At 41.5% G+C, this 14,807-nt stretch overlaps 1 protein-coding gene across 8 annotated transcripts in view; it reads left to right on the top strand.

Annotated features, from left to right (window-relative positions):
- RALGPS2 (Ral GEF with PH domain and SH3 binding motif 2) overlaps positions 1 to 10,170 on the top strand; it is a 111,359-nt gene extending 101,189 nt beyond the window's left edge. For all 8 annotated transcript variants that reach the window (XM_072127786.1, XM_072127787.1, XM_072127788.1 and 5 more), the window contains 5 exons: positions 1,222 to 1,327; positions 1,954 to 2,046; positions 4,075 to 4,180; positions 5,870 to 5,961; positions 6,582 to 10,170. In XM_072127786.1, the coding sequence (XP_071983887.1) occupies positions 1,222 to 1,327; positions 1,954 to 2,046; positions 4,075 to 4,180; positions 5,870 to 5,961; positions 6,582 to 6,611 (427 nt within the window). In that variant the 3' untranslated portion in view covers positions 6,612 to 10,170. The remainder of the gene's footprint in view (positions 1 to 1,221; positions 1,328 to 1,953; positions 2,047 to 4,074; positions 4,181 to 5,869; positions 5,962 to 6,581) is intronic.
- The last annotated feature ends 4,637 nt before the right edge of the window (positions 10,171 to 14,807 follow it).

Here is a 14,807-nt window from a genome sequence, read left to right as displayed (position 1 = left end):
TACTACTCACCTTTCCAAGGCGAGTAGTGAATAGCCGCATAGACGGACAATGGACTTTCAGTGTTCAATGCTGGATCTGGCTGTATGCCAGGTAAGATAACAAAATTGATTTTATGGAGATGTGAGTGAAAAATTTTTTGCTAAAGGAAGGGTGACATTTAGTTAATATGGCTCTATGGGAATCTGCCGCTAACTGTATTTGTGAAAAATGTGGTGACAGGTTCCCTCTAAATGGCCATGGCTAAGGCAGTAATACATGGGACGTATGTTTCATTCTGAAATCTGGAATTTTACACCGGCTTCTAAAGTAGCCAAAGACGTGAATATAAGATAGAGAAATACCACAGCGCTGTGATCCATGATATCTTTAATCCCCATCACTTCAGTGGAAGTTACAGAAATGGAAGACACAGAAGGAGCGGTTTCTGTATCTCCTGACTTTTTAAAAGTTGAATTTTGTTGTTCCCAGTTTTGTTCCCAGTTTTGTAGGAAAATATTTGGCATCATTTATCAATTTAGTTAAATATTTGCTCCTTTCAGCTCGGGGGGTCCAAGTCCGATTGCTGTAATATTGTTGATACAGAGATGGATATAAATGGGTTAGACTCCTAAGCCTAGAATAAGGCAAGAAAGTCGCCAAGTTCTTTCAAAATCCCAAGTTCTGTTGCATTTTAACAACTTTCTAGAACCTTTTTAAGAATTTATAGTATTTTATAGTTTCTTCTAAGTGGAAATGCTCTGGCATGTTCAGAATTTGTAATTTATTTTTTACAACCTACCACTGAAGCGAGAATGGACCCTGGGTCACATGACATTGTTCCTAATTATCCACCTCTTTCCCTGGAAAGAAGACATTTTGCATCTCTCAATCCTATGACAACGTATTGCAGTTTACTATATGGTTAATCAATGATCAATTAACATCCTATTAGGGGGTTGGGTGTAATTGGGTTAAATTTTAATAATGTCATGTGACCCGGAGCTCGCCATGATATAATTAGTGTTCCGGAGTGTTGTGTATTGATGGATGCTTGGGGCACACATCACATACTCTGTATCGTTTGATGTCTGTCCCAGGCAGATGCCTGACCTAGTAAGTTTCCTTTCTTCTGGCTTCTGCTGATAGCGATAGCGATCTAATCCTGGCAGCAGACATCCGGTGACGGTGACAAATAGGAGCCAGAGTCTTATCCAGCGATAATTTGGTGTCTCTCTTTGCAGCTCTGCAGAATCATCAGAACTGGCGGTGCATTTGTATTCAGGAGCAGTGACCATACAGGGGGTCCTGCGGAGGAAGACCTTATTAAAAGAGGGCAAGAAGCCAACGGTAAGAGACCCCAGAGTCATTTAAATAAATTTGGCAAATACTTGATATCATGTACATTCTCATCAGCATCACGTGTAGTAGTGATGGAGAATTCTGCAGCAGAGTGCCATCTAGGGGCGAGACTGCATAATTTACAGAAATTTGCATTCCGTTTCTCCTAAGACAAAATATAATTGTGGAAAAACAAAAACTACGATACTCCAGGGGGATTCTTAAACTGGAAATGAGCTGTCAGGTTTCCCTTCATTGGTTAACTCATAGAATATCCAGCATGCCCTTGTGTACTATATAGAGGAAGTATTACTCCTACAGGTTGTGGGACTCTTAATACCCTATTCACATGTTGTGTGGGCTTGAGAAAGGAAGCCACAGCCCAATATTATATTGGGACCACATTCAGATCCACTAGCAAGTCCAATGAGAGATTTAAGTTTTAGCTTGGATTAAAGGAATAGTGATAGATTTCACTTGCAATACAATTCTGGTATGATTATTTCATACTATGCTATAATATGAGAGAAGAGATTGATACTTCTATGCTATGCCTAGTAAAGGTCATGTATTTAGTGCCGGTCTCCTCCTATATGGCGATGTTAGTTATAATGTATAATGTGTTCTCTCTGAAGGTTGCCTCCTGGACCAAATACTGGGCAGTATTGTGCGGCACACAGCTCATCTACTATGCAGCAAAATCCCTAAAAGCCACAGAGAGGAAACATGTAAGTACCGTATATACTAGAGTAAAAGCCGACCCAAGTATAAGCAGAGACCCCTCATTTTAACACAAAAAACTGGATAAACATATTGACTCGAGTATAAGCCGAGGGTGGGAAATGCATTGGTCACAGCCACCCAGTATATAGCCTGTTAGCCCCTGTAGTATATAGCCAGCTCCCTGTCATGTATAGCCTGCCAGCCCCTGTCATATATAGCCTGCCAACCCCTCCTGTCGTATATAGCCTGTGTACAGTGTTAATTTTTTATAGGCTCGAGTATAAGCCGAGAGGTTTTTTTAGCACAATTTTTGTGCTGAAAAACTCGGCTTGTACTCAAATACATTTTCTCCCTCTGACCCTAAGGGCTTGGCTGGCAGCTGCTGATACTATTGTGTTTTAGTTTGCTGCTAAGCTAAGAACATCGCTTATAGCAATGGCCTCTGAAGAGTTAAAATCCCCCTTCCACTATTCTGGCTATGGAGTGGAGCCTCCATTCTTCTCCCTGCGCTCTCTCCAGTAATCCAGTTTATTCCTGCGCTAGAGACTATGCATATTTGGCCGTGTGTTGTCAATAAAAACCAATCATGTGGAAACGTTCTGCGAGAACAAGGCATGGCGCGAATGTGAGTGTTTGGAGAAAGGATGATTAAAGCGAGGATCAGACACAATCAGCGGAGGACATGTAGGCACATCATAGCGGCTGTGTGATTGCTGGCAGCGCCACCTCCTGGGGGGGACGTAGAACTAGGGCCTATAGGCAATATGACTTACCTGACTTTCCATTACTGCGCCACTACTATTATAAAGTGTTCTGTGTTTTATACCTTCAAGCTCAGATGCTTCTGCTTCTCTATTGTCCATATTTAGTATAGGTGGTAAGTGGGTCCTCTAAATAGTCCCGTAATGTGAACATTGCTCAAACTGTAACTCTATAAGCCTCCTACTGGTGTCTTCTATTGCAGTAATCATCATGTATCCTCAGTTTTCCGTTTCAATGTCAAGCAGTTACTTAATATCTTTTATTTAGTGCCTGCAGCATACACACGGCTCTAACTACCACATACAATGTAATGAGTGACACATTGTATATCTTAGGATTTTATGTGTCTTGTAAAACCTTCCCCGGGATTTACAAGAGATGACAATTACCCTGTTACATGATATACATGTGTTTATAGATTTGTTTACTTCCAGTAGAAAAAAAATCAGACCCTGGTTACAGAGGTGCACGGCTCATTATATTATTACAGACAATAATCAGAGCCGTGTGATATAACAAACCGTGCACCTGTGTGACCATGGGCAGATTTCTGTCCACTGGAAGTAAACATAAAAGCTTCCTATAGAACAGTGATGGCGAACCTATGGCACGGGTGCCAGAGGTGGCACTCGGAGCCCTTTCTGTGGGCACCCAGGCTATCACCAGAGAGGACTCCAGGTATCTTCCTGCAGTCCCAGAGAGCCCAGGACTTGCTGTGCACAGCGCTATTTTAAAGTGACAGTTCTACTTGGGACTACTGGAGGAGTGGGAAGGTGTGGACAGATCTGGATTATCATTGTAGCTCCTGCTCCGGCCCTGACAATTCTTCCTGTTTATGGGACCTTGAAGGGAAACTACAATGATCATCCAAATTTCTCCTATTTTCTGCTTTATTGATGTCCTCAGGGTGCTGGTATTAATGAAAGCTGTGACAGAGCAGGGAATATAAATCACAAATTAAATTTCTATGTTGGCACTTTGTAATAAATAAGTGGGTCTTGACTGTAGTTTGGGCACTCGGTCTCTAAAAGGTTCGCCATCGCTGCTATAGAATGACAGCAAGCAGAGTGAGGAATTGATACAGAAATATATTGGAAAATTTTATAACTTTTTATAATATAAACAACATTAATTTGCTGAAATGGGACAACCCCTTTAAGGGTAGGTGTTTCCTGCCCTTCTATTAAAATAGCTGAAGCCTAACAGCAGGAGTACTGAGGGATGCTGGATACTGATCCATGTATACATGTATACCTTTTACCTTCTTTCAGTTCAAGTCCACCTCAACTAAGAATGTATCTGTAGTGGGCTGGATGGTGATGATGGCCGATGACCCCGAGCACCCAGATATTTTTCTACTCACTGACTCTGAAAAAGGTAAGTCTGCTGACAGTATGTGCTGTTTTGTGGACTATAGCTGATTATGTATAGATTAGTATCTCCAAGCTTTGTAAAACTTACATACATTTGTTGTAAAGGGAGTCTATCAGCAGTTTTTACCATGTAAAGCCGCAACCAGTGTTGGGCATTGACTTTGCAGATCTGTGCAACCATATCTTTATGGCTCCATTCACACATCCATGTGAGCAACCATGAACCACAAGACGAGGAGGAGGAGGAGGGGAGCAGTGCTATAACTGTTTAATGTGACACTCTTGCCAGATTTTAATCTATTATGAAATGTCCTTTCTACAATTTCTATGTGAAATCTTCCCCATTTACCTATAGAAAATCTCCTCCAAAGTCATCAGAAAATGAGTAGAAAAGAGTCATATTTTGCCCAACATAACACCTAACATAGCAGCCATTTCAGACATCTCTAGAGTACCTAGAAACTTGTGTTTGGTATCATAAAAAAGAATCAATAAAGATAGCAAATGTCTGGTGATAACCTAGACTAAAAAATATTAAAGGGGTTGGCCACTTTTTAAAATCTCTTCCATTAGGCATGTCTCTGCATGTATATGTACCTGGGTCTTTGCCTCCTGTGAGATCTTCAGCTCTTCCCTGTTCTACCGCTACTGCTCTATGCACATATATACAACTTCCTCTTTCTCACTCCTTCAGTCCGTCCTAATGGCAGCCTCCAGTGTGGTTTTTTTTCTCTCGGTCTGTCTCACTGACACACTCACAGAGTCATCATCTCCTGCTATAGGTCCCTCTTATTTATTAGTGCAGAGACATGTAAACAAAGATCTTACAGAAAGCACAGAGTCTGCACACAGCACTAAAGGAAGCATCAGGGATGATGAATCAATTTGTGAACATTCTGCAAATATTTTTATTTTCTTTTTAAACTCATTTATTTGGACATAGAAAGTACAAGAGCATGCACCATGACATACTGTATGGCATTTGTAAAGATACAGTGTCAAGAATACAAACTCTATCAAAATAAAGTGCAAAAACATTAACAGTCTTGTGTGGTCGTCTTTTACTTCATTTGTAGGAGGCCTAGCAGTGTCCTGAGTTGCATACAGGGACTACCTTTACCTTGCAAATTATGTGTTAGAGTCAAGGTTATGACACGCATAGCACAATTAAGAACGCATTATTAAATAGGGGGTTCAGAGGGCAAAGGGTTAGAGGAGAGTCACACTAATAGCGCCAGATTTTCTCACATTTCTCCGGGCGGGATCTATGCTTGTACAGCACTTTCTCATAGGGAATGACAGGACTCACCAGTTTCTTTCAGTTGGATACACCCAATGTACGAGGATCCATCCAGTGAATGGCTATGTTTTTACACACCCAATAAAAAGGTGGCGTAAAAAAAGGGACTCTCAAAAAAATTCGAGAGAAGTTGCGGCAAAAAGTGTCCAAAGAGGCATATCTTGGGGTCAAGAGCAATCCGTTGACCCTTTATATCAGTTACAGCAGTCAAATCAGCGAATATTATTAAGGCAGTAAAAGGCACATAGGCAATTTCTGTTAAGTGTCCTACCCCTTTAAGGCACCAACCGGATCTATTAGGTCTGCTATTTGTTTTTATAAATCCAGGTACAGTTCTAGAGTATACAAGCTAGTAGCTTATATAATCTTAATATTCTTTCTTTCATCCATCAGGAAACTCTTACAAATTCCAGGCAGGGAATCGTGTGAACGCAATGTTGTGGTTTAAACATCTAAGTGCTGCCTGCCAAAGTAACAGGCAACAGGTAAGCGATAGGACGCAAGTTTAAAGGGAACCCATCAGTAGAAATTGACCTAATAAACAGCTAGCAGTATGTCGTCAATCAGCTGAACACCTTCCAGATCATGTCTCATTCATGGCCCAGCGTGGTGGAGTAGAAAAGCAGTAGAAGTGAGACGTAAACTGGTTGTACTGTATACAGTATCCGCGCCTGAAGTGTGATGTCAATCCCAGTAGAGTGTGGTGTTCTGAGGTGGGGAGAGCTGGACTTCAGTGCTAAACTCTCCACCTCAGTGACTTTTTAGAACCAATTTACACATCACTTCAAAGTTGACTTTCTGCATGATGCCACCACACTGGGTCATAATGATCTGAAAGTATTGCTTGACAACATACTGGTACTGGTTTATCTGGTCAATATCTGCTGAAATACTGAATGCTTATAGTGAAATTTTAAAGACTTTTTCAAAGATAGAGCTCCAGCTGTTTCATCTCCATTGTACAGATGATCTGTGACCATCTTTATTTTGGTGGCTGCAGCAATGAGAGGTACAGCAGGGGGATTGGCCACATAGGTGATGCTACATTTGATATGCAAGTCCATCTGAATTAAACATTAAAGTGCTCTGTTTTGTCATTGAACAGGTCCCGACCAACCTGATGACATTTGAGTGATCCTCCCAGCGTTTTACCAGAGTCTCATCTTACTGTGCACCAGGCATCGGGGGGGAACAATGAGCCTGGACACCTCGGAGGCCTCCCCTGCCTCTCTGAGAGCAGCAGCACCTTAAAGCAATGAACAAAGCAGATCCGATTTTTAGCACTGACAGAAGAGAGAGATAGTGGAGCAGATTGCACTTCACTCCACCACATCCGTTATTCGCCCGCCTTGAGGCGCCGTCCTGTAACGGTGGACGGGATCAGCCATGGACCTCGTGATGAGATAGCCTATGTGTATATAAATATATTTAGTATTTTTCTTGTTCACGGAAACCAATCTGTGCAAACCACTGCCTTAAAGACAAACTAAAAAAGAAAAAAAAAAACGTAACGTACCATGTTGTGTGCGCATCTGAGCGGGGTCACACGAGTGTATTTCACTGTAGTCCTTTGTGACAAGTTTTGTTTAGTTTTTATCAACTTTGTCAAACTCACTGGCTATAGGGAAGGAGGCGTTGGACTTTTTTTTTTTTTGGGGGGGGGGGGTTATTTCTTTAGATTTTAAATTGTACATAGAAACACATTGTTTTTTTTTTTTGTAAGAAAGGACAGTGTTACTGTAGGGGTAGAGTAATCTAAGATTCAGAGAGGTGTAGGTGATGGGTGCTGTTCATGCAGTTTAGGTCAGTTTGGGGGGTCCCTTATGTGTCTCAGTTTTATAGGCACTGCCCCGTTATGGTAGAGAACCTGCTTTGTATATGTAGAGTGGCTTTACAAGTCTTAAGACGCGACCAAGTCCCACAATGCCCAGCAGTATTATTCTTTTTAAAATTAATTTTAACTTTTTTTTTTAATATTTGTTTTATTGTTATAATCCGCTGTACAGCCCTGTGGTGGTTGATTCTGCGGTCTATAGAGATGTTTCATTATCAGTATGCAGCGGGTTCATTTGCATCAATCTCTTCATTCAACTCGGCCTCCATCTAGTCCGATATATCGGCTTCTGTGAAGGCTCTAGGAACGCGTGACACTGCGTTGCCTCCATTACCTCGTAACCGCTGCAGGGGAGATATATCAGAATTGTCTGAGGTAAAACGGTTCTGTTTGCCAATGGAAACCAATCAGAGATCAGCTTTAATTTTATAAACTGCTGTGGGAAAATGAAAGCTGAGCTCTGATTGGTTGCCATGAGCAACTAGAACAGTTTTACCTCAGACACTTCTGATAAATCTCCCACAGACTTTATTTTCCAGGTTGTGGGATAAGACTGTAAGGGGCTGTCATCCCATTGTGATGGGGTCTGTGGTCACCCATTACCTGCACCTATGTACTGCTACTGATGCGTTTAGGGTCAAAGAATTTACAGCATCTTTAGATTTTTATTAAGTCACCGTTTACGCGTTACACGGCCGCCTTCAAGGGGCCTTATATTGAAGAGACAGTCTTATCACAGATATTGCGGCAACAATTGCTTTCGGCAACCTTTTCCGGATGGATTTGTGTCCAGTTATTGACTGTAATGATAATTGTATAACTATATTGAATGGGCAGTGATGATGCTACTCTTTTAGCATATCCTGGGCCCCCAGTACAGTATCTACGATGAGGCCATCCCTTTAAACATGGATGCTCCATACATTCACATACTAGTAATAGTAATACACACGACCCTTTACCTTTCCAGCGTCACATAGGATGACCATCTCTTATAGTCCCGCTGCCTTAAATCCACCTTGCCTGTTTCCCATGTGCCGATAAATCCTATAGTCAATGGGTTTACAAGCAGTGCAGATGGCCGCCCCATACAATCATCGTGTACAGGCTTGGTTTCTATAGCAGAGGATTAATTTTGCTAATAATGCAGATCACCTCACAGCGTGGATCATGTTCCTTATATCGTATTTGATGTGTATCACATATAATTTAATAACTAATACAGTCAGGCTATTGTTTTTTTTGTACATTTGTATATAGTTGTACTTTTGTATATATATTATTTTTTTGTTGGCCAGATGAGGTCTGTGGATAAGTGACTGAAGCTATCGCCGCTGTTACTTTTTATTTTACTTCCAATTCTTTTATTATCTTTGGTCTTTCATAAGCTTATTACATGGTTATGTGTCTCTTGCCCATCGCAGGCACCGTCCAGTGTATATTCCTAGGCTGACAGTAGAGCTCCTGCTTTATGGTTAACATTCAGCACTTTGGTTTTGGTTTAACACAACAATTTATGATTTTTCGCTTTACCCCTCAAGACAGGACAAGACATTACTTGGCCACATTTGAACAAATCTCCTGGGTCCCGATGTAATAGGACCCTTGAGCGTTTTTATAATACTGTGATTTCCATATAAGGTGGAATCGCCTATGGGATAATTGTTTGATCAATGGGGGTCCAAGTTCTGGACCACCTGGTGATCAGCTGAGCAGGGGACTAAAAGCCCCCATTAGTTTCCCTATGGTGAATAGGACTTCCAGACTTGGCCGTCCTGTAAGTGACCTTTTGGGTCCTTTAGAAGTCAATGAAGCACAGGACATGGACATACAATCTTGGAAGTCCTCTTCACTACATGGCATATCAATGGGTCTTGTCCCAACGATCATGGAGGGGACCCTGCTGACCCCATTGATCAGATATCTGTCCTATGGGTAGGGGGTTAATGTCTTAAACAACAACACCCCTATAGATCTTTTCAGCCTTCAGGGCTCGGGTGTAACCTATGAACACCCTCTAGACTTTCTTCCTCTTTGATAGCCTAAAGTACAATTTTTTGGGGGGGAAATAAGTCCGTCTTTTTTTTTTTTTTATTTATTTTAAAGTGAAGTTTATACAGGAAGCAGGGTCCACCTCCAAGGACCCCTAAGCAGGCAGGCAGCCCATATGTCTGACCTGCCTTCACCATTTTACTCTCAGGAACAATACTAACCGTTAACCTAGCAGGTAAGTCAGGAGACGCCATATTTCAGCCATAAGGAATTCTCGGATGTCCTTGTTCTTCGCATCATAGTGATCTTTAGGGCAGAACAATCCATGAAGAGACCAAGTTTACTAAGGAAGCTGTGAATCAGCTTGGGACCTAACACTAGAAGCTGTAGGGAGCAGGCGGTGACCATGCCACACGGCATTGAGTTTGCTCCATGTGGTTGGCAGAAGAATCCCTGGTTATAACACCGGTGCCTTATTACCCGTCTTTTATATCAGTTGTTCGGGACCTTTATAATACAATACGAGGAGACTATCGCACGGTTGTCAAATTGGTTTAGAATGACTGAAATCGGTAAAAAATAGGCAGAAGATGATCTCCGTAGCACGTGGGTTGTTATTAGCAGGAAGCTGTTTTAATGCGAAGCCTCTGATGTGAGCCCAGTTTTTGCCAGTTGCGGTGTTAGTGACCCCTCACAGTCTGACACGAGGACCCAGCATTATGATCTCTTGTAAGGATGTGCAGGTCCTCAGGTTCATGTTTTCTTTTCTTGTGGTTATTGTTTGAGCACTTTTTAAGGATACGTGTGTGTGTTAAGGTACACTGTCCAAGGTCTTTATTTCCTACTGAAAATAAAAAACTGAAAATTACCAACCGTCTCTGTTCATCTACTCTGTTCTTGAAGACTCATGGTATCCACACCTGCAAATGCTCCTCATCACACATACAGTTGTATTCTCTCTTTGTGTGTGATATCATGTAATTTTTGTCAGTGCAGTCTACAATCGTTACATGACCAGGGTTGGAGAGGACCTTCTATGCTGGACAGGGGTTTGCACTGCATTTATATTGTTCATACCATAAATATACAGTCAGGGAGGCTGAGACATTATCTTTCTAATTATACTGTGTGACAGGAACCATATATACATATGATTAGTAACTGTCATTTGATATTTTATATCCCCTGCCAAGATATAAGGTACAATATACAGGAAAATCTGATGCCTTTCTAATAGGTGACAAACCTAACCCTAACCCCAACCCCATTCTCACTGATGGGAGGAGTGGCACGATGTGCATGTGTCCTGGCAATTGAATTTAGTAGCAGGGCTCATGCTCTTTCTGCCGCTCCACCCATCAATGACAACGGGATCCCTCTTCTCTGGAGAGTTGGGGGGGCCCCATTCTTGTGATCACCTTTTTATCTCCTATTTTGTGCTTAGCTAATAACTTAAAACATTACTCCGATTTCATAACTTTTTTTCACAATTTGCCATATGTGATTCCCTTTTAAAGACAAACAGAACAATGTCCATATTGTGCTGCCTGCTCTTTTCTTTCCAAAGTTATGATCTTTTCTTCTCTGAAGCTACATGAAGTGTATGGCCTTTGATGTGAGAGCCCTAAGGGTTAACAGATGGCTGCTTTGTGGAAAGTGTCTGGAGAGCAGAAAGTGGGTGAGGGTTTCTGCAGAGGAGTCTATATTACAGGATGAGGTGCAGAGAGAAAGACTGGGATAAAGGGGCTGGTAGGGAACAGGGGGGATCTTGTACCTCACTATGTGTAGGAGACTTCTGTATCCACAGAGCAGCAAACACTCACCTATACACAGTGAGCACTGTCACATGACCTCCCCCTCATCCCTCCAAAATGAGCAGGGAGAAGCTCCCCCTCTGAGACTCTGTGAAGGATAAGCGGCACACCTAGGAGACACCTCTACTTCAGGAGTAGGCTAAACTGAGGAGGATAGCAAAGAAACTGCCAGATATACAGTAAGTAATCAAGATAATATGCAAAGGTGTCCTACATCACAAGAGCCATTGGTTAGGTAAAAAAAAAAGTTGTGCTGTAAAGACTTCTGCCAATACATTTAAGGGATTTGTAGATAATTATTTTTATCCATCTTTTTTTGCTCTGGCTACTTACCTAGAAGGAGAGGACGTACAGATACAGTGTATTTCACCTCCATAGAACATAAATGTGTTTTGTCTCCATAAGTAGGAATATTTAACAGTGCCACCTACTGGCAATAAAGTGCATCTCCTAGTCACATCACAACATATGTGAGGCGCACACACTACAAAAAAAACCTGATTTATCTTGCAATTCCATATGTATCATCCCTAGATACTAATAACCTCTCCGCTTAGTTTATCTCCCTGGTTATAAGAGGATTTTAGGCTGAGAGTTTCCATTGGAGAGAACACAAACTGCAATGTGCGCTCTCATCAGCGCGTCCTTCCTCTCCACACAAGGGAATAGTTTACAGCCCAAATGGAACAACTGTTTAGACGTAGCTCTGCCGCTCCTCTGTTACAAAGTAGAAACCTTACGTTTTCCATGTCCAGCTGCACAGGCCAATAATTTATTTCTAGCCCATAAATCTTTCAGTAGTCAAAAACAGCAGCTGCACTTCATGTCACACTGGCTGAGAGGGACCCCTGGATCCCTGAGCCTCTAATCCATGAAATAATTGATGTGTCCCAGCTCCCGGCTGCTTATTCTGGGCTCCCAGCTGATTGATGCCTCCAAATTAATAATAAAAAATAGAAAAATCCGGATGGTGGATATTGAAAGTAAAATATTAAGCCTAAGACAGATGAGCCCAAAATGTAATGTAGAGATTACTGCTATATGAATTCTACCAATACTGGGGTTTGGTAATGGGGGCAGGTGTCCCAACATCTGTAGTTTGAGTCGAGAGTGGGATATACTAACCTGCTATTCCAGACATCATAAACAATGGCAACGGGTCGCCCCTTTAGGGACTGTTGATTGATCACGGTGACTTACATATTATAACATAATCTCTTGCATTAAAGGGATACTGTTACCAAATTTTACCCTATTAACCTACCAGATGTAATTCCCTCTTTTTATTAAAAATCTAACCTGTTTACCTATAATTAAAAAATGCCTCAAGTCATATGCAAATTAACAGAGAAGAGTCAATTTTAGGGGACATCACATCGGAAGCTTCGGTACTAAAGCACCTAGAACCATCCTTTAGATTGCGTTAGGCTTGTGGTTCTCTAGGCTACAATACTGGATATACAGACTGTAATAGACATTGTTGGAAATACAAGCTGTAGATACATCCCCTGCCAGGCAAGTAACATGGGGTTGGCATATAAACCAACTGTTAAAAGGATAGGTAGAGCTAAAAAATGCTTGCTGTTGTACACAGTGACTATATAGTGGTTATATAGAAAGTCTACACAGGGGCTCTGCAGAGTATTACCAACCTGTAGACTATACAGGAGACTATAGCCCTGATCTAAAGAAGATGATAACAGAGACTCATGGCACAGGGTAGATGCTGCAGGATTGTGCCATCATGGGTGGTGATAACAGCTTTTATGTGAATCTGATGACTCACAAATGACATCTTTAATAGTTGGAGCTTTTAATTTTCTCCTATCTGGCAGCCTTGTCAACTTCTTCCAGCCACAACTCGTCTCTCTCTCGTTCCTCACTTCATCGTCAAGACCTCCACCCTCTTATCTTACAATAAATACTGTTCTCTTCATCTGCTCCCCTGGAGATCACTATTAAGCCACACAGCTGCCAATACAGTCACAGGCTCCACAAAGTGGCCAAAAATTAGCAAAATAAGGCAGGGTCACAGGCAACGCAGGTCAAAGGCCTTTGCAGTTCCAGGGCTCTGCCTTGCATTTCAGGCAGATCAGGATCATTGCAATTTTTTTGTGAGTGTAGGAGTGTATACAGGAGAAAGACCTGTGTACTCTGGTCTTAACACTTGTACAATTGTTCAAGGGGAGAATACTGTGAGTATTCTTTTAAATCTTCCCCCAATGGTGGCCCTGTTTAGGCCTTTTGCTTGTCCCCCTCCTAGAGAAATAATGATAAGAAGCTCTTTCATGCAACATGTAAATGAGTACTGGTGCCACTTCCCTATCACACAGGTTTAGCATTAACAGAACCCAGAGTTTGTCCCTACATTTGCATGTGTAAATCTGGGGGTAGACCTATTGTTCACACAACTAGTTATCTGGAAGAGATAACGGGACCTGCCATACTCTGAGACACACAGACAGGGTCACTTGTTTGAGATCTCTATAGTCTATGTATTTGCATTTGTTCTTGTCTTAATGTAATGTATATTAACCCATTACTGATTACATCAGTATTATCCTGACATGAATCACATCCATGGTCCTCGTGCATGCAATAGAAAGTGTTCTTTTTTTCAAAGAATATTGCAACCTTTTGACATGTCAAAAATATCAAAATCAAAAATATGTTAAAAAACATCGCAAAATTCTTTGAATAGAGAAAACCTCAGCCCCGAACATGTTGACTGCTTTTTGGCTCTCCGGGTCCCTGTATTAGTGTCTTTGTCAATAAACCTTTATTGAACCATAAAGAACACTTCATATTTATATTGGACACATTAGGAGTTCTGTGGCTTTATTCCGTTTTCTGGATGATGGTGGGTCCTGGGAAAAGGGAATAAAAGCATTGGACACCCGGACTTTATTTTAAAGACCGCATTGGGCTCAACAAGTGGTGCTGTCTCACCCCTCTCTATTGGATCATCTATCTATTGCTCACATAAATTAAACACACATCATATAAAATATAACTTCTTATAAGGTTTTCATGGTGTTATGCTGAATGCAGCCACTTCTTCCAGGCCAGCAGTCAGTAGCGCTACAAAAAGTTAGTGTAGCCCTGGCCTTACGCACATTAATAAAATGATCCACCCAGAATTATACAGTTTGACACTGGTATCTCCTCCGATCAACAAACAATAGTTCAGAATCTGCGTTCTGGATGTCTCTCTTATTGTGGTATTATAGTGCGAACTGCGCTCACAATGTTGTGACGAATACAGGACCCATACTACTATGGAGTGAATCAGATAATCATTTCTCTTTCACAATAACTTGTTGTTCTCAGTGTACATGCTGCAGCTAGTGGTTTGACGTTTCTTGTTTCACAGGTTTTGTCACATTCTGGAAGTTCAACATTGATGTATTGAAAAAGATGACGTAACGGATGTGCACACATACAGAGCTGTGAAGCACTTTGATTTCTTCTTTTTGTACATATGATCTTAAAACAAAACCTAAGGCCCCTTCCACACTTGAGTTTTTCACGCGTGTGTTCTGTGTGTGCTTTTGACGTGCAGAACTTGCATTGCACTCTGACCCATTGTAATCAATGGGCTTTTTCAGACTTGCATTTTTTTTCACGCACACACAAGCGTTTTTTTAAACGCGCGTTTAAATCTCGACATGCTCTACTTTTGCAAGTCACG

This window comes from Engystomops pustulosus, chromosome 10 (assembly GCF_040894005.1).
Source record: "Engystomops pustulosus chromosome 10, aEngPut4.maternal, whole genome shotgun sequence".
NCBI lineage: Eukaryota > Metazoa > Chordata > Amphibia > Anura > Leptodactylidae > Engystomops > Engystomops pustulosus.
The sequence above is the reverse complement of the archived record's forward strand: the minus strand, read 5'-3'. Positions and strand labels throughout refer to the sequence as shown.